Source organism: Capra hircus, chromosome 5, assembly GCF_001704415.2.
Source record: "Capra hircus breed San Clemente chromosome 5, ASM170441v1, whole genome shotgun sequence".
NCBI classification, from domain to species: Eukaryota; Metazoa; Chordata; class Mammalia; order Artiodactyla; family Bovidae; genus Capra; species Capra hircus.
Window position 1 is genome coordinate 87,763,813 of NC_030812.1, and position 21,341 is coordinate 87,785,153.

Here is a 21,341-nt window from a genome sequence, read left to right on the forward strand (position 1 = left end):
GTCAGAAACAGGGCACAGAATCTGAGGTTGTTCCTCAAGTCTGTCTCATCAATTGCTCTGTTATTTCCAGGGAACACACTAACCATTAATTTCTATCTTCCTGACTTTATCAAGTTGGTTATCGTAAGAATTCTAATTTCATGACCCAACGAAGAAATTGAGAAACAGAAAACCAAATCCTTTCATTATCTTGTTCTCAGCTACGGGCAAGACCAAAAAAAATCTTAATTTTAAGTTATCTCAATTTGTCATCCTCATTTCTTTTCTAATAAGTCTTTAGGACAAAAGAAAGAATTCTGGATTAATTGTGTGGCCTTAGGCAAGTTACTCAACATTTCTGCCTCAGTTTCCTCATCTGAGTCTGTTTTCTGAGCAATACAAGAGTGCAGAACACTTCAATTCATCCTTCATCCCTTGAGTTACTTGTCATTGTTGTCTCATACTTTAATTATTTTCCTTAAAAATCTTTTAAAAAATACCTACAACCTGAAAATATTGGGTTGGCCAAAAAGTTTGGGTGTTTCTGTAACATCATACGGAAAAACCCAAACGAACATTTTGGCCAACTCAACACTATCATTTATGCATATCATGTTTGTTTGAATGTAATCATGGTTTTCTAATTTATCTGTTCATCATTTCTATTATACCTTACAAATTTTCCTCTGCTTTTCCTTTTTCAAATACAAACTTCTTTAGTTAAGATCTGGTAGTTGGTAAAGTTGTGACTTGCCTGAATATATCTTTAATTTATTTCTACTCTTTTGAAACAGATTTGCCTGGTGCACAATTCTAGGTTGACAATCATATTCTCTCAAAACTTTGAAGAAAACATTTTTCTGTCTTCTGACTCCATTTATTTACAACAATTTTGCTCTCAGACTGACTGAAGGGACTTATCTTTGGCTAACTTCAAGATTTTTTTTAATCTCTGGCATTCTGTGGTTTCACTATTCTGTGTCTATGTTTAAATTGTTTTTTTCTTTGTCCTTTCCTCCTCAAATAGTTTATGTTTCCTATTCTCTACTAAAACTATGATTATGTATATTAGACTTTTTAATGACTCCTCCTATGGCTTTCAGAATCTATTACATTTTCCAACTTCTCATCTGAGCTTCATTCCAGATACTTTCTTCACATTCTCTAGTTTACTAATTCTCCAAAATTTTAGTAGTCTTTTATGCCATTTAACTTATCATATTTCCCTGATTATATTTCCAAAAGTCATTTAGCTGCCATGCAATTATGTCTTCTCTCATTTCTATCTTTTATGCCCTCATGTTTTTCTTTAAACATCTGAGTATTTTTTTGTCACTTAAATAACTTAATATATTTTTAAAAATTATTTGGCTGCACAGAGTCTCAGTTGCAGCATGTGGGATCTAGTTCCCTGACCAGGGATCAAACCTGGCTCCCCTGCATTAGGAGCATGGAATCTTAGCCACTGGACCACTAGGTACCTGCCACTCAACACCTTTAGAGATCTATACAGTTGTTTTCCTGTTTTTTCTAACTTGTGTTGTTTCCTTGCATGTTTACAGTGATCTGGTTTGTAAGTTCAAGCTGGTTTGAACTTTATATGTTGAAGCTGCATGGCTGTTAACTGGTGATGCTTTCCTCCAAAAATTACCTAGACATATTTTGTAGGGAGCCAAGGGGTCCTTCCTGACCTGCCTCTTAAGAAATTTGTATGCAGGTCAGGAAGCAACAGTTAGAACTGGACATGGGACAACAGACTGGTTCCAAAGAGAGAAAGGAGTGTGTCAAGGCTGTATATTGTCACCCTGCTTATTTGACTTATATGCAGAGGATGTCATGAGAAATACTGGGATGGATGAAGCACAAGCTGGAATCAAGATTGCTGGGATAAATATCAATAACCTCAGATATGCAGATGACACCACCCTTATGGCAGAAAGTGAAGAAGAACTAAAGAGCTTCTTGATGAAAGTGAAAGAGCAGAGTGAAAAAGTTGGCTTAAAGCTCAACATTCAGAAAACTAAGATCATGGCATCTGGTCCCATCACTTCATTGCAAATAGATGGGGAAACAGTGGAAATAGTGACAGACTTTATTTTCTTGGGCTCCAAAATCACTGCAGATGGTGATTGCAGCCATGAAATTAAAAGACTCTTGTTCCTTGGAAGAAAAGTTATGACCAACCTAGATAGCATATTAAAAAGCAGAGACATTGTTTTCCCAATAAAGGTCCATCTAGTCAAGGCTATGGTTTTTCCAGTAGTCATGTATGGATGTGAGAATTGGACTATAAAGGAAGCTGAGTGCTGAAGAATTGATGCTTTTGAACTGTGGTGTTGGAGAAGACTCTTGAGAGCTCCTTGGACCACATGGAGATCCAAGTAGTCCATCCTAAAGGAAATCAGTTCTGAATATTCATTCGAAGTACTGATGCTGAAGCTGAAATTCCAATACTTTGGCCACCTGATGTGAAGAACTGACTCATTTGAAAAGACCTTGATGCTGGGAAAGATTGAAGATGGGAGAAGGAGAGGATGACAGAGGATGACAGAGAATGAGATGGCTGGATGGCATCACCGACTCAATGGACACGAGTTTGAGTACACTCTGGAAGTTGGAGATGAACAGGGAGGCCTGGCATGCTGCAGTCCGTGGAGTTGCTAAGAGTCAGATATGACTGAGCGACTGAACTGAACTGAAGGTGTCCTTTTGAACTAGGGTCACTTGTTCACTCACTCAATCCTGTCTGACTCTTTGTGACCCCATAGACTGCAGCATGCCAGGCTTCCTTTGCTCAAACGCATGTTCACTGAGTCGGTGATGCCATTCAACCATTTCATCCTCTGTCGTCCCCTTCACCTCGTGCCTTCAATTTTTCACAGCATCAGGGTCTTTTCCAACGAGTCAGCTCTTTGTATCAGGTGGCCAAAGTATTGGAGTTTCAGCTTCAACATCAGTCCTTCAAATGAATATTCAGGACTGATTTTCTTTAGGATTGACTGGATTGATCTCCTTGATCAGTCTCCTTGAGGGACTCTCAACAGTCTTCTCCAACACCACAGATAGAAAGCAAGAATTCTTCGGTGCTCAGTCTTCTTTATGGTCCAACTTTCACATTCATACATGACTACTGGAAAAACCATAGCTTTGACTATACGAACCTTTGTCAGCAAAATAATGTCTGCTTTATAATACACTTAAGTGCCCCTTTAAAAGTCTCAGGTTTATATGGAATGCTCAGAGTCAGTTCTTCCACCTTGCTGGGGTCCCAAATGAGCCTCGGCACTTCTGAGCTCATCTGAATTTGCCCTCAGTGCAATCTCTACTTAAATATTTTCCCACACTGTCTTGTTTCTAAACCTTATGAAAGATAAATTCTAGTCCTCAGGTCATAACTGACTTATAAGATACAAAAGAATAATAAATTTTTCTAAAGAGCAGCGAGGACCAGATTAATTTCTGGAAAACCAGATTGCCTTTAGTGATTTCTTTCAGTAATTTAATGCCAATAAAATGGTATTTTGTGGAGGAAGTTTCTTCGTATGCTCACTAGTAGAGATTTAAGCCAAAGTTTTTGTCACTCAGTCATGTCCAACACTTAGCGACCCCATGGACTGTAGCCTGCCAGGCTCCTCTGTCCTTGGAATCCTCCAGGCAAGAATACTGGAGCGGGTTGCCAGGCCCTTCTCCAGGGGATCTTCCCAACCCAGGGACTGAACCCAGGTCTCCTTCATTGCAGGCAGATTGTTTCACAGCTGAGCTACCTAGGAAGAATAGTTTCAACAGTTACCAGTATAAACCAGGCAATCAAAGGGGAAAGAAAGTACTAAATTTTCTCTTCTAGATGGAAGAAACAACAGAAGTCCTTTCTTAAGTTGTGCTGTTTAAAATTAAGCTTATATTCCAAGGTAGACTCTTGAAATATTAGTGGAATGTGAGTACTGGTTCTCTAACCCTCATAGAAACACTACCATTTCAGGACTTCACCTTCTGGCTATAATGCAATAATTTGCAGTAAATCCATCTATTTGTTCTTTGAGAACAAATAGAAAAGCTGAGTTAAAATAAAAAAGCTATCACGGCAAGACAACCAACTTGGAGAGATAGGTTTCCAAATAGAAGAGACCCTCAGAAGGGTGAGCCAAAATCCTGCAAAATGTTCTTCCATCCAGAGCATTATTTATTGACCACTGGCATGGAAAAAAAGGCTAAGAATCCAGGCAGATGGATGCAGCTATCAGGAAGGCAAGCCAACAGAGCTTTTAGTAACGTCATAAGGCTGATGACACAAATACTGGAGTTTGGGGCTGCCATAGCAGCCAGGACTTGAATGTCTAACAGCCCAGTGGGAAGAGGGCAGCTTTCCCCTTGAGCCATTTGGTGAATTCCTGAGCTGCGATAAAGGCAGGAGATTAAGAGGCTAAGCAGGGAGCTACTGAAGAATCTCAGCAAGGCTTTCTACAATGCTGAGAGATGAAAACTTAGAAGGAGAACATTCCAAGAAGGAGTTGCTGTTGTTGTTTAGTCACTAACTCATGTCTGACTCTTCTGTGACCCCATGCACTATAGCTCACTAGGCTCCTTTACCCATGGGATTTCTCAAGGAAGAATACTGTAGTGGGCTGCCACTTCCTTCTCCAGAGGATCTTCGCAACCCAGGGACAGAACCTGTGTCTCCTCCATTGGCAGGTGTATTCTGTACCAACCAACAAGGAAGCCTCCAGGGAGGAAAGGCAGAGGAAATACCCCAGACTCTCATTTAAGGATGAGGATTTAAGGATGAGGCCAATTTGGAGATAGAATCTGACAAACTATTTCAGTTTTGAGTTATCACAGATTCTGACTGAATAAGGTCATATTCCCCAAAATTATACTATAGATACATTCCTACCTGAAACTTCACTGATAGCTAAACTCCTTGCCAAAGCTCCTGGGTTCCATCTGGCCTCTGTCTACAGACCTGCCTTCATCTCCCTCTCTGCATTCACTGCTCTCCCTTTCTGCTTGTTAGCTTTGCCAGTCATCATTTAGAATCTTAAGTTGTTGAAGCTTTCCATCCACACATTGGGTTTTATATCTCTTTAATTCTTTGAACGTTTTCCCTTACTTTCTTATCATAGCCTTTAGCACACTACATATATACTAATAGCTTATACTCTATATCTGTTTATACGCTCCACTTGAATGTAAGTGAGAATTCTGTGAAAGGAGAAATAGGGTCTGGCTTCATCATTGCCGCCTTCCTCAAACTATTTCAGTGTCAGATAGTATCTCTGGATAGTGAACACTCCATACATATTTATTAAGTGATGCTTGAGGGAAAGAAAAAACTGATACTTAGAGGGTACATTGACACCAACCTGAAAAACCCCATGCAGGTCCTAGACAGGAGAAATCACAGTCAGTTTCATTCTGTACCTGATTTAAAAGAGAAGGAAAACCTGCCAGCCATGTTACTCCTGGGTTTTTTGGTTGCTGATTTTTGAGGTTTTTCAAAGGGCTGTCAAAGGTCCTGGATTGTATTTTCTCTGAATTTACATACCTCTTTCTTTTGTATTTTTATACTGGGGGTGTGTGCAGGTAAGTGACATGGAGCAAGAATTTCTTTGAAAAATTATAGTATGTTTAGTAAATGAAGCATTTCCTAGAACTTATAAACATCATACTTCTGGAAAATGTTTTTTAACAGACACTAAAATAAAATTGAAATTTCATAAGTACTTCATTATCTGTTATATTAATAAGATAAAGCTTGCCTACTCAATAGTTACACTGATTTAATATTCATCCAGTAAGTTCAAGATGGGATATTTGGTGCAGCTATCTTAAAAGAATCGGCATCATCCTATAAACTGGAAATTTCAGTAACTAATTGGTTAATGAGGCTTTTTTGTTGTTAGAAGAGTCAAACCAAACACATCTGAGTGTTGCAACACTTAAAGCTTAGTTCATTCTGTGACGGTACACTCAGTGAGTGTTAGCTCTTCCTCAGTAAGTTCTTTACCTGGTCGGTTTTGCTTTTTAGCCTTTACATGGTTAGAGGCAGAAACAGCGTAGGATGAAGTGAAGGATCTGCTTTTGGTGAGAGTCATCATCACTGGGTTTTTCCAAGAATCTGGATTAATAGCACTGTAAAGACAAGGTATAAAGAAAAATGAAGAAACTATCCTTTGATTATTGGGGCAGACCTTACCGGAACCCAACCATCATTTTCATAATAGACGTTTCAATCTGAGTCATGGTCCAGGTTCAGTGACAGGACCACTTGACTTCCAAGTGACAAACTAGGTTATCTGAATTCAGTCTGTGCTACAGGGTCATAGGACACACTCTTCAAGGATACTGGGTTAACCAAGACAAAAAGAGAGCTTTACTGTTCAATCAGTTACTTGGTATCCAACAGCTTCTCATTCTATTTCCATAATCATGTTCCTCAAAGACTTTCTAAACCCATGGCAAACTAACTTTAAGATGCAGGTGAACTTACATTAGGTATGAATGACATGATGCTTTCTTATATACTCTCTTTAATTTATTATTCTTGATGTGACTAAATTAAGAAATTCAAGTACTTATCATTCAAAGACAACATTCTTGCAGTATCTTGAAGGAAAAGGTTAATAACAGGTCTTTAACCAACCATTTCTTTTACTGGTGATACCGTGTAAAGAATGGAATGATGAGACAAATTCCCTTGTAGACACTAATGGGCCTGCTGCTAAAGGTAGCACTAATGCTATTTACTAGGAGAAAGGTAATGGCAGTGAGTCTTCACTCGAGGGAATGTTTTTAGCAGGATATCCTTGCTCTGTCTAAGTATTATTGTAAATAAACCTGTAATCAATTTAAATAAATTTAAATAAATCATAAATCAACCTGGAAGGCTGGGATGAAGAACACTACCAAAAAATCCATGTAACTAATGGATATAAATTTTAGAGCTATTTCAAACCAAAAAATATCTGTAGGCACTGCTCAAAACCTTACATTCTGAATCTGAAACAAAATCTATTGTAATTTGAGAGAAAAAAATATTTCGGAAGCCATATAGACTGTCTTGGTTTGCTCCAAAGGAAAAGTGTGTAGTCTACAGCCATACCACCCTGAACATGTCGGATCTTGTCTGATCTCAGAAGCTAAGCAAGGTAGGGCCTGGTTAATACTTGTATGGGAGGAAAATGTCTGCTTTATGTTTTGGTTTGTGTCTTGCTAACATCAGTGGGTTTTTGAGCATTAGTAAATTTGGTAATACATAAAATCTATAACTTGCGTGAGAGTAACTGGACAATTTGATCCTTGGCCAAGCTTAGATTGGTAGTGTAAGCAGGATGTACCTGGCCTCTTTGGGTGGCTTATTGTAAATGAAGCTGAAATGGATGTAATTATGGGGTCATTAATGAGTAGAGATTGTCATGTAAGCTATACAGTTAATGAGGTATAATTTGGGGTGTTCTATAATCAAAATAGTCAAAATAAATTTATGGTTTTTCTAGTAGTCATGTATGGATGTGAGAGTTGGACCATAAAGAAAGCTGAGCACCAAAGAATTGATGCTTTTGCACTGTGGTGTTGGAAAAGACTCTTCAGAGTCCTTTGGACTGCAAAGAGATCAAACCAGTCCATCCTAAAGGAAATCAGTCCTGAATGTTCATTGGAAGGACTGATGCTGAAGCTGAAGCTCCAATACTTTGGCCACCTGATGCAAAGAATTGAATCATTGGAAAAGACCCTGATGCTGGGAAAGATTGAAGGCAGAAGGAGAAGGGGATGACAGAGGATGAGATGGTTGGATGGCATCACCAACTCCATGGACATGAGTTTGAGCAAGCTCTGGGAGTTGGTCAGAAGGGAAGCTTGGTGTGTTGCAGTCCATGGGGTCACAAAGAGTTGGACATAACTAAGCTACTGAACTGAGCTATACCCAAAATGGCATCCTTTGTACAAGCATCATGATGTGTGTATTGCTTACAATTCTGCATATTAAGTCCAAACCAGAACATGCGCTAAGGTGAAATAACAGGACTTTTAGGGTATGCTGCACTACAAGTTTGAGACCTCTCAAAGAGGAAGATGCTGAGCATTTGCTTGGCTACTGCCTCTCTTCTTTGATTATTAGTAAATTTACTGATGGGAAAGATCTGTTACCTGTGTTCAGTCCTATGCGACATTCTGCTATTTAATACCTCATTTCTTCTCTTTTATCCTTTTCAGATAGATTTTTCTTTAACTGTTGACCCAGATATTTTAAAATTTCATCTTTTCTCTTTACTTTAAATAGCATTTAAAAAGTGGAATACATTCCAGCAATTATCAAATACAATTTAAGGATAGCCTACAAGATAATATTTGTTTCATAAAGTGAAAGTGAAGTCGCTCAGTCGTGTCTGACTCTTTGTGACCCCATGGACTGTAGCCTACCAGGCTCCTATGTCCATGGGATTTTCCAGGCAATAGTACTGGAGTGGATTGCCATTTCCTTCTCCAGGGGATCTTCCCAACCCAGGAATTGAACCCAGGTCTCCCGCATTGTAGACAGACGCTTTACTGTCTGAGCCACCAGGGAAGTCCTTGGAAATCTCATTCTAGGCAATTCACAAATGTCTGGAATTTTGAAACAATGATATCAAAGAAAACTTTGAATCTGAGATAGATAACTATATCAACTATTTCCTGATACCACTATTCCCTGTCAACTACTTTTGCTGGATTGGCTGATGTATGAGACTTACTGCGAAGACATTGGATGTAATGTTTATGTGGCCTACATGTCTTCTCAGCATACTGTATAATAAACAGATTGTGACTTTTCTATGTAGGCTTTTAAAAAGACCTTAACATTAACTGAATTTATTTTTTAATACTTTACAGAGTTATATTATTTAAAGTGCGTCAGTCACTCAGTCACATCTGAGTCTCTGTGACCCCATAGATTATAGTCTGCCAGGCTCCTTTGGCCATGGAATTATCCAGGCAAGAATACCGGAGTGGGTAGCCATTCCCTTCTCCAGATCTTCCTGATCCAGGGATTGAACCCAGTTCTCCTGTGTTGCAGGCAGATTCTTTACCATCCGAGCCACCAGGGAAGCCCTCTATATTATCAAAGCTAGCTCAAAACTGTCTATTTCTATTTTACATTTCTTTAATAAAAACATTTAAGATAGGCTCACTTTGAGAAATTTCATAAAGTGCAATAATGGAGCATCTTTAATGTATGGGAAGTTAATGAACTTTAAGGTAAATAAAATCCCAGCCATATATCCTTTCTTAATATGCTAAATATTAATTCCTTAAGAGATATTGTCAATAAAAATGAGAAATCAATATATATGCGTGTACATGTGTATGTATGTCCATATATACACATACATATTCACTTTATAATTTACAGGTACTTTCAAATATATTCCTTTGTGTGAATCTTCAATAGTTTTCAGCTGTCTATTGATCTTTGCCTTTGTGATTCCTATTTAGATCTTATTAATATGTAATGATTTGAATTCCAGTGAGAAAAATAGCTTGGGGGAACCTCTACTTGATCTTCCCACACTAACACAGCATGCAAAAACTATCTATGTGTTTGCTGTGCAAGACCTCAACCCTCCTCTACAAAAGTGGATTTTATCACCTTAGTTCTACTCATAAAAACTTCATCCTAGGTCCTAAAAGTCTTACCAGGTCCTAACAGTTTCTTTTACAGAGTTTACGGCCTGCTATCATTTCCATGGTCAATGTGGAAGGCTTAGGGTATTATTCATTTCAGACTTAAAATTTCTCTCAAGCTTACTTTTTTTTTTTTAATAAAGCACCTGTTGGTATTCTTCCACTTAATTTTACTCCACTCGTGTCATCATTCCCCCTTTCCTGAAGAATTTCTTCTGGTGGGTACCAAGGCTCTGGCTACACATCTCTGAGTGGTGGGGTCAAGATCCTTCTGACTCTCAGTCCAGTATCTTTTGACTCAGTTGGATTTAAAACCACCCAGGAGTAAATCATCCATCTATGCACCTATAGGAACATAAGTTGAGGCCTGTTTCTACTTTTCACTTCCTACTCTTGTTCTTTTGATCACTGCAGTCCTCAAAGAGCCTCAATAAAAAGACAGACATGGAAAGGAAGAAATCAAAGGACTGACAGGGAAGAAGCTTCAAAGATTAAAACTCAAGTCAGTTTTGAAATCAGTCAGTTTTAGCAACAGGTCTTCTAACTGAAGAAGGTTTTAACTTTGGTTTATTAGTAGGGCTGGAGATGTTCTGAGGCCATCTTTTCACTATTTTTACCTACAACGAAGGATGAGTAAACCCAAACTAGCTGTGTTTAATGGTGGTACTATTGCTACTTACTGACATATGGTTTTCCCTTCAAGGGCTAAATTCTCTTCAGAATGAATTTTATTAATATTTTTTTATAATGGTGAAAAAGTTGTATCACTCTTAGATGTTATATCAGGACTTTTAATAGGATAGTGAAATTAAGGAAGAATAAGTTAGTGGAAAAAAGCATACCTAGGCAGGACATCAATGAGTACTTTTAGGACAAAAGGAATGAGTGGGATTATATGCCATTCCTTTTCTATTTTGAAAATAGTTGAGAAGGAGCATTTATTTCATAAAACAGAATGACAAAATCCTTAGGAGTTAAGCTCATAAAAGTTTTTGAAAGCCTCTTCCTCATGTTGATTTCAATTTCAGCCTCTAATCTCATTTAACTAAGAGAAGAGAGGAGTAGGAGAAATGAAATTTGATGAGAAGTAACAAATAATAACAAAAAGAAAGGAGACATTTAAGAAAGCTTGAATGGATTTTTGGTAGAATCATTCTATGGATAGTAAATAAAGGAGCATTAACTATAGTATGACAGGAATCTTGGCAAGGTGTACTGGGAAAATAGACAACCTCTCTAAAGAAATGTACCAAGAACATAAAATTCATGTTTTTAAGCAACAAATAAATAACTATAATTTCCTACCACTTATCAGTATTTGCTGCTGTAAAAGTCAACAGTCAATATTTTCATGGGAGAATACTATTACTGACCTATAATTTTGAACTTCAGGAAATGTTCATGAAACAGAGTAACATCCCCCTATGGTGATGCTTCAGAGAAGGCAATGACATCCCACTCCAGTACTCTTGCTTGGAAAATCCCATGGATGGAGGAGCCTGGCAGGCTACAGTCCATGGGGTCGCTAAGAGTCGGACATGACTGAGCGACTTCACTTTCACTTTTCACTTTCATGCATTGGAGAAGGAAATGGCAACCCACTCTAGTGTTCTTGCCTGGAGAATCCCAGAGATGGCAGAGCCTGGTGGGCTGCCGTCTATGGGGTCACACAGAGTTGGACACAACTGAAGTGACTTAGCAGCAGCAGCATGATGATGTTTCAAAGTTTCACAAACATCCAGGTGATAAGACAGAGTGGAATTATGCGAACTCATGTGAAAGAAAGAATCATTCATGCTTGCTTCTGATTCTATAGGTTTATTAGATCATCAATAATATTTAACATGAAAGAAACCAATTGTGTTTTTAAGTAAGAAAGCAGGAAAAGTTAACAGTCATTAAAAATTCTTAGGATTTGAAAGGTTTCCATTTCTCTGCCAATTTCAGAATGGGGCTTTATATTTAAAGCCAGGGTCAAAAGAAAATCACTTCTAATATTGTCATCATGTAGTTCAGTAAAGATGTGATAATTTTTCAGTCATTAGATTATTAATAAAACTGATATAAATGTTTCAAAAACCTGAAATCGTATATGGTAAATGTTCTCATAATTATTATTCACATAAAGTATGCTATTTCTATGTCAAATAGAAAAGGACAAACGCAGTAGCTTTCTTTGAAAGAATTTCTCTCATGATGATGTTTTCTTCAAAACTCTTTCTAGATCTTAGTATTATCTTTTCCTTAGCTTTGGTAATTCTTATTTTTAAACCACTTTGTAAAATTAGAATTAATATTCTAAGTAAATTATATTCTATTTATTTTTATTGAGGTATAATCAAAATATAATGATCAAAATATATTTGTTTTAGGCACATAACATGATGATTTGATATTTGTATATACTGTGAAATGATCACCACAAAGTGCTGTGTGTTTAGTTGCTCAGTTCCATCTGACTCTTTGTGACCCCATGGACTGTAGCTCACTAGGTTCCTCTGTTCATGGGGATTCTCCAGGCAAGAATGCTGGAGTTGGTTGCCATTTCCTCCTCCAGGGATCTTCCCAACCCAGGAATCAAACCCAGGTTTCCTGCATTGTAGTTGGATTCTTCACCATCTGAGCCACCAGGGAAGCCCAAGAATACTGGAGTGGGTAGCCTGTCCCTTCTCCAGGGGAACTTCCCAACTCAGGAATTGAACTGGGGTCTCTGCATTGCAGGCGAATTCTTTACCAGCTGAGCTATCTGGGAAGCCCAATAAGTCTAGTTAATATCCATCTGGTGGCTTAGATGGTAAAGAATCCACCTGCAATATGGGAGTACCGGGTTGGAAAGATCCCCTGGAGAAGGGAAGGGCTACCTGCTCAAGACATTCCACGGACTCATGGAGAGTCCATGAGTCTCAACAAACATCTTTGTACATTTTTTTTTCTTCTGATGAAGACTTTTAACATCTATTCTCTTAGCAACTTTCAAATATACAATACAGTATCATTAACTATAGTCACCTTGCTGTACATTCCCACAACTTACTTATTTTATAACTGCAAATTTTGATCCCCTTCACTCATTTTGGCTACCCTTGACCTCTGCCTCTGACAACCACCAATCTGTTCACTGTCTAAATAAAGTTTAAGTTAAAAACTGTTGGAACATATTTAGTTGCTCTTAGAATGATCTACCTTTGATCTGATTTTCTGCCCTTCAAATAACGCCAGGAGAGCTGGTCTGGTGAACTGGGGGAAATCTAACAATCATTTGCAAATGTTAGGTTGGATACCTTTGATGTAAAAATCCAACACAGATCTCAGTCCAGGTAGAATCTAGTCTGTCTTTATTCTGGGTTCAACTTTACCCATCCAAATTTACAGTAGCAGACATCACTTCAAGTCACTGTCCCCGTTTATACTTAAGGCCATACAATGCCATTTAAGCATAATTATCTGATATCAATCCCTATACTGCTCTGGATTTAAACCAAATACCTTTTTCATTTTCAAAGCTGGCCTCAAACCAACTATAATCTTTTGGGCCTCCCTTCCCCTGTAATATTTTTTGCCATATATTATAAATCTTTATTAATGATCATTTTTCATAATTAAGTAAACAATCACTTTGGATGCTACTATATTTTACTTTATATATATATATATATATATATATAGTTTCTTTAACTTTTCATTTTGTACTGCAGTATAGCAGTTAACAACGTTGTGATAGCTTAGGTGCACAGCAAAGGAACTCATTCTTCCCCATGCTCCCTTCCCATCCAGTGTACACATAACACTGAGCAGAGTCTCCTGTGCATGTAGTAGGACCTTGTGAGTTATCCGTCTTAAATACAGCAGTGTGTACCTGTCCATCTTAAACTCCCTAACTGTCCCTTCCTTCCATCCTTCCCTCCCCCGGAAACCGTAAGTTCATTTTCTCACTCTATGAGCCTATTTCTGTTCTGTAATCCCCTGTAATTTATAATTAATTTTTGATAAGGACTTCTAGAAACATGAACCCAACAGGAACATCACCTAACCTGGATGAAGGTGCTTCATGCAGCTTGATGCTGGCACTACGGTCCCTCCGGACAGGGGCAGGCTCCAAAGTGGGCAGACCTGTGGCAGAAGTGGTGGTGGTCCAAGTTGATGAAACTCGTCTCAGCAAACCAGGGGGCAAACTCCTCCTCAGGCGCTGGGAAGAAGGAACATTGATTTTATTACCAAGCATATTTCCTATCACTAACTTCTATGTAATATAATGAAAGAAAATGAGTTTTTAATTAGAATGAATATATTAAACTATATTGGTTGAATATCATATCTCTAAAATTTGGGCACTCAGAAATTCAATAAGGAACTCTGGCCAAAATCAATTAATGTTATAAAAGTAACATTTTGGGACCTTCATTTCAATGATTATATAAAAATGGGATTATGGGAAATGAGAGCCATTTGGGCCTAATTTTATTGTCATATTCATCAAACAGGGCTTACATACCTATAAATATTAATATATAACTTATTATGAGCTGTATTTCTATTAACCAGCACAACTGTTGTTATACCAAAGTGTTTACTGATTTAATAAGGGTAAGAGTGTAACTCACAAGATGTACCACCTCTCTTGTGGTTAATATGACTTAAGACAGACAGGCATTTGGGTAATGTCATTAGGACGAACATCTTTTTTTTGAAAGAAAAGTATAATTTCTACTTACAACCAATAAACCTGATACAGAAGAGGTGACCGGGACACACCAGGAGTGGGTGTGAAGAGGCTGGGAAAGGTGCGGCAAGAAAGGGAAGGAGAGCAAAGAGGAAGTGGGCGTGGTTCACCATGCAAACCACCATTCACGCCAGCTCCTCCCAGTGCCCAAGTCCCCCAGCCTGCCCTTCACTCTTTTTCTCTGGTCCCAAAGGCAAAGTAGTCTGCTGACTAGGCCCCCTCCTTGACCAACTCAAGTTTAGTCCATAACCAGGTCTTTGGGAGGGAGGGTAGAAGTCCTCCGAGAACTTGAGTTCCCGGAACTGGGGGTTCCCCTCCATGTCTGATGCACTGTGAGGGTGAACGCCTCTTAACGGAGGACGCTGCTAGGCGACCTGCAGTTCCCCTCTTTGTCATTTCTTCTCCTACCATAGCCTCAGTGGGATTTGTGACACCCTCAGCACTCAGGCATGATTCTGAGTTCACCAAATGAACGATGACCCTCCAAAGAGAGTCTTAACCTTCAAAATCAAAGGTAAGGTAATCTAATACAACTACAGCAATAGTGATGAGGTAGGAGCTCATTATTTTATTTTGGCCGGTGACTCCTAGAAGAACTATTGTGCAACCCGAGTTTAATAAGGAGTCTGCTCTTCCTGAAGATAGTAAAAGCTTTGAGAATTAAGTATATGGCACCTTGGGATTCAAGAAGAACTCTGATATTAAATACTTTCCAAAATCTCTTAAAGATATATACCGTAGGAGGGAATTCAACAGGAAGAGAAAATGTCAAGCAATGTAAATATCAGGATTCTTGTCTGTAAATCTGTCACTGACTCCGTGTCTATTTTGAGACCCAAGGGAATCACTTTCTCTTCTCCATCCATTTATTTTCATATCATGCTTAGCCCTATCTTTCTCAGAGAAGTAGATGTTCAAAGGAAACTTAAAAACACCTAATTGACAAAGTTATCTGAAGGACACAGTCCTGAGTCCAGAGACCCACAACGGCAAGAACACAGATGTTACTGACTGACCATCAGCTCCAGGGCACAGCTACTTATGTACCAAATAAAGAACTGTGCTGGATATACCTGAGACCACTGAAATTCTGATTCTTTTCCTTCTGTTTTGGTCCTTAACATGATTTTTTTTTCAACTAACACTGAGGTCTAAACTGGAGGCAGAACCCTACTCCCTACAGCTCACTTTTGTAAAACTCTCATATCTTATATGTAAAAAGAAGAAAATACATGAATTACTAAGGCCAACTTCTAATTTAAATAATCAAAAATCAAATAAATTCTTCCAAGTTAAAAATTTGCTGGGTTTGGGAAAGACATGAGGGTACCGTGAAGGCTACCATACTAAAAAATCAAAGAGGAAAGGAATCTCGCATTTTAGAAGGCAGTGAGTTTTTAACAGAATCCACAAAAGTGGGAGCAGGGGGTTTTGCCTGCTTTTATTTCCCTGCTATATTTTCATCCCACAGACTAAGGCCTGATATATAGAGAAGAAAAAACCTTAACACATGAATAAAACAAGTTAATGTAAAAAGGTAAATATTTTTGTTTACAGAAAGCTATCAGGTATAAGGATGGAAGTCTTCATGTTTACTTTTCTATTACTTTGGTCCCCATGATTGCCAAACACTTCATAGGGGAAAGAAAGTGAAAGCATCAGTCGCTAAGTTATGCCTAGCTCTTCACGACCCCATGTACTTAGCCCATCAGGCTTCTCTGTCCATGGAATTTTCCAGGCAAGAATACTGGAGTGTGTTGCCATTCCCCTCTCCAGGGGAACTTCCTAACCCAGGAATTGAACCCAGGTCTCCCACACTGCAGGCAGATTCTTTACCATCAGGTAAGACTTCTTGGGGGTGGGCGGTGGGGGGGCTCACTAATATGAATCACTGGGTGGGTCTGGAGTGATAAGTAAAAGGTCTAGGAGAAACAGTTTCATCCTTTCAGGAGCACGCCATTAACACCTACCTTGGGAATAGCCAGCTTGTCTTTTTCAGAGCTTTCTTCAGAATCAGAGCAGGTGTAGTTTTCACTGAAGGACACGATGGGGTTCACCCTGGGCTTGTGAATGGCCTGGATGGTGAGTTGCGTGCTGAGGAGGTTGCTCACTGCCCTCAGTGACGTGCACACGTTGGGGGGCAGAGCAGGGTCTGCCAGGAGGTCAGTGATGAGGCCGTGAGCCTCGCCCATCACGGCGATATCCACAGTGATGCTGGTTCCTGAAGACTAAGACACCAAACACAGGAGGCTGGGTGAGAAAGGCTGGAGGCTGGAGGCACAGGAAGAGAAACTGGGCTTTTCAGGAAAAGTGGACCAAACTGACACTAGGGTGACAGTAAAGTGACATTCAGATCACATCTCTGTTTCAAATTTTGTCCAATTTTGCCATATCTTTTTGCTATTTTTGTGTTCATAGCACATTTTTTACTGTTAGACCTATAGACTTTGAAGAGACAAAAAGATAAACATTATTATTATTTTTTAATAAAAAGCTTCAGGAAACAAAAAAAAATGTTCATATCACTCCTTATGAAGATCTCAACATTTTAATGTACTTCATATAGTAGTGAAAGAAAGTGAAGTTGCTCAGTCGTGTCCGACTCTTTGCGACCCCATGGACTGCAACCTACCAGGCTCCTCTGTCCATGGGATTTTCCAGGCAAGAATACTGGAGTGGGGTGCCATTGCCTTCTCCAGGAAATCTTCCTGACCCAGGGATTGAACCCAGGTCTCCCACATTGTAGGCAGATGCTTTACCATCTGAGCCACCAGGAATGTTCACTTACTTCATATAGTAAGTGTCCATCAATAGGCAAATTTAAAAAAATGATATGACATATATATACATATACACATATATATACACATATATACACACACACACACACACACACATATATATATATACACACAATATATATATATGGTTGGCCAGTTTGGGTTTTTCTTATAATCTTTCCAATTTTATATAGACACACACACACACACACACACATATAAATATATGCCAGGCTTCTCTGTCCTTGGAATTCTCCAGGCAAGAATACCTGAGTGGGTAGCCATTCCCTTCTTCAAGGGGATCTTCCCCATGACCCAGAGGTTGAAACCTGGTCTCCCACATTGCAGGAAGATTCTTTACTGTCTAGCCCCCAGGAAAGCTCAGACACAACCACCCCCCCACCACATATATATTTATGTACATATTACATATAATATACTTATGTGCATTATATATATATATATAAAGTTTCATTCTGAAAAGTAACATCAACATACTATAAAATTTTAATTTTATATTCTCATATGATATTTGAGCCTGGTGTGTGGTAATTATTCAATTAATATTAGAAACACAAAAAGCATCTCATTGTGCTGTTCAGATTCACAAACTGTCCCTCTTGTTGTCAGGAATAATAGAAATTTCTGTTCTGGAATTCTGCGGCACATCTGTCATAGTCTGCCAAACTGCTTCTCAGATTCAGAGTTATTACTCTATACTTGCTAAAGGAATGAAGAACATAAAACACAGAGGAAAGGGATGTTCTTACAACCTGCTGGTCAGGCAGTAATGCAGACAGGAAGATGTGGGAGCAAGGGGGAGCACAGGCAGGGTCAAGGTTAACAAAGTAGATGAAGCTGAAGGATGGCATACAGACGACTGTTAATACTGGAATGCTGCCACAGAATGAGGCACAAGGAGACCAGAATACTGGCGTGGGTCACTGTTCCATTCTCCAGGGGCTCTTCCCACCCCAGAGGTTGAACCCAGGTATCCTGCATTGTGGGCAGATTCTTTACCAGCTGAGCCACCAGCAAAGCCCACGAGGAATCCACATAACTTTAAATTGAGTAACAGTGATGGATGTGCAGGTTTTGGAACTAGGCTATTTGCTTCAAATTCTGACTCCTGACCCTACCACTTTCTATCGCTCACATTAGTGAGCTCTCTGTACTGTGACTTCTCCATCTGTAAAATGGATATAGTATAGTACCAACCTCAGAAGGTTATTTTAATAAGAATTAAAGGGCAGGAACTTCCCTGGTGGTTCAGTGACCGAGTCCGCCTTCTAATGCAGAGGATGTGGGTTTGATCCCTGGTTGGGTAACTAGGATCCCACATGCTGCCGAGCAACTGAACCTAGGTATCACAATTACTAAAACTGAGTGTTACAACTAGAGAGAAGCCCGCAAACTACACAGAAAGATTCTACTTGCTGCAATAAAGATTCCAGGTGCTGTAGCTGAGACTCAATGCAGCCAGAAATAAAAGATTAAATTAAAAGAGGACTTAAAATGTAGATTATATACAAGGCATTTACTATCGTGCTGGTTATGTGTCCAATAATGATAATGATATAAATAATAGTAGTGATAATTCTGGAGATTTTCAGCAAGAGGTTATTAGAAGTTAGGCTACATAGTTGGTAGAAAATAAAGTTTAATCATTCTGACAACTGACTTAAAAATGAACTCCAGACATACGAAAAATTTAAATGTATAAAATTATCAGATTATTAAAGGAAATATGAGGGACTACTTTATAATTTTGGGATTAGGAAGACTGCTAAAAGTAATATAAATGGCATAAACTGTCAAGAAAACATCTAACAGATCTGATGAAACACAGAAACTTCTCATAAGAAAATACGCTATAAGCAAAGGTAAAAAACAAACAGTACATGAAAGAATATCTGCTACCCAGAGAAGATAAAACATATGTGAATAAAAGTCCTCTAAAAAAATTAAAGTCAATAGAAAATTCCCTGTTGGTTTCACTGCTGAAGACCTAGGTTCAATCCTTGGTAGGGGAACTAAGATCCCACAAGGTGTACAATGGGACTATACATATATATATATATACATATGTATATATATATATATGTATATATATATGTGTATATATATATACACACACACATATATACATATGTATACACACATACATATATATATATAAATCAATAAATGATAAACTGGGAGAAAGGGAATGAATATACAATTCAAATATAATTTAACCATCAAATACAAAAAAAGCTACTTGTCTCATGAATGTTTAAGATACAAATTAATGAAATAAAAGCAATGTTTCCTTATTGGGAGGTGGGAGGGGGGTTCATGTTTGGGAACTTATTAAATAAAAAATAATAAAAGATTACTAGCACCAAGTATCAGTAATGGGTTGAGGAAATGAGCAGTAAGTAAAAACAACACAATATTTTTGGCAAGAAGTTTTTGCTGAACCTATCAATTTATAGTTTAAAAGTATATATTCTGTAATCTAGCAAGACGATGTAGACATCTAAAGAAAAACTACATTTACACAAAAATACAAAGACAGGATCACAAAGGGCACGGCAATGTTCTGATAACAAAGAGTGTGGCCATAAATGCATATCAACAGAGATATTGTTAAAAAATGTTACAATATAAACATAAAATATCATGTACCTGTTTTAAAATATTTGGGTAGATCTGTAAATGTTTATTTGGAAAAATATTTATAAAATATTGTTCTGTAGGGAAAAATGTATGTCACAGAAAAAGTGAACATGTATTTTTTTTTGTAATCAGAAAAATATGATAATTATGAAAATACCCAGCATCTATGAAGGTATCTAGTCTTATAGCAATAGCAAGGATAAATTATTCTGTAAAGCTCTCATATAGAAACTATGTCTTTTCATACTAGAATAATAAGAGTAGCGATAGTAATACTGGTGGATAATAATGGTGACAGCTGACATTTATTCAGCACGATTCCACAAGGTAAGGACTATTATTTTTTTATTTTTATTAGTCAAAAATCACTTGCCAAATAACTGAGTCAAAAATAACTCTGAATCAGATAGCTGGAGCATGAAAACGTCAGGCTGCAAACACATACTCTATTTCCACAGCCCAAGAGCTGAGCTAGCAGGACGAAAGAAATAGCGAACGTTTTCATTGTACGTTACTAAATATATCTGTAATTATTTAATGCTTTATTTAATCATTGTGCCATGTTTTTCTCTCTCTGTAGGTTTAAATATATTCCATGAACTGACATGAAAATTTTAGTGTAACATTAATAGTTTTAGGATATATGGTTATGTTTATTTCACATATTTACTTACATTGTTAACTTCAAAAATGTTTGTGAGAAATGCCACGGAATTAGTTTAACATTCCCCTTTCAGAAATGTATTCTCAAATACATCTCTATTTATTATCCTTCTGAAAAACTCATCTGGTATGATCTTCCTAAACAGTAATATACATTTCTTCCCATGTTGTTCTAATAAACTTAATCTGCTACTTAATCACTGTACTGTTACCGTAGAAAATTGAAAGTTTAAATCAAACTTTGTATTCAGGACATAAAATTTTAAGATGTTTTGACAATAAAATTAATAGTTTATATTCTAACGGCTAATAATTTAACACATTTCCTCAAAATGGTCTCAGTGCATAAAACTTACAAATCTGAAGAAAAATCAGAATATATTCACTGAAAATTATGAATACACTTTAAAATAAATTATTGGTGAGAAAACAAGTCTATCTTATAAATCTCTAATTTTATGTCTTTTAAAAACACTTTTTAAAAAGTAATGGATGAATTTCTTATATATACTCAGAAAAAAACAAATGACTAAAAAATTGAAATGCAATTTTAAAATAAAAACAGAACTGAAAACTCATCCTTACAAGCAAATGTCAGTATTACATAAGAATTTAGAAAACAAGTACATTATGTAATTCAGTGCTACAATACTGTTGCTTTCGTGAAAGCAAACGTCTTCAAGTGAAAACAAAAGCAATATTCAGGCTAATAAAAAGCAAATTATCCAGAGTGGAATTGGCTAAGAAACCAGACACTTTTACTATTGAAAAAGTCTCCCTACTGTTATAAACTCAGGACTTTTCTTTTAGGTTTATGATTTTAAAATTATATAACAGTTAAAAGTTTATCACACATAAGAAGTTATCAGTTTTGGGCT

General features: G+C 37.6%; 1 protein-coding gene across 1 annotated transcript in view; it reads right to left on the reverse strand.

Annotated features, from left to right (window-relative positions):
• The window catches only part of PDE3A (phosphodiesterase 3A), a 364,186-nt gene that overhangs the window by 44,804 nt on the left and 298,041 nt on the right, over window positions 1–21,341 (reverse strand). The window contains exons 3-5 of the mRNA XM_005680800.3: window positions 16,330–16,587; window positions 13,671–13,825; window positions 5,984–6,108 (exon numbers count right to left, since the gene is read on the reverse strand). Coding sequence (XP_005680857.3) covers window positions 5,984–6,108; window positions 13,671–13,825; window positions 16,330–16,587 — 538 coding nt within the window. The remainder of the gene's footprint in view (window positions 1–5,983; window positions 6,109–13,670; window positions 13,826–16,329; window positions 16,588–21,341) is intronic.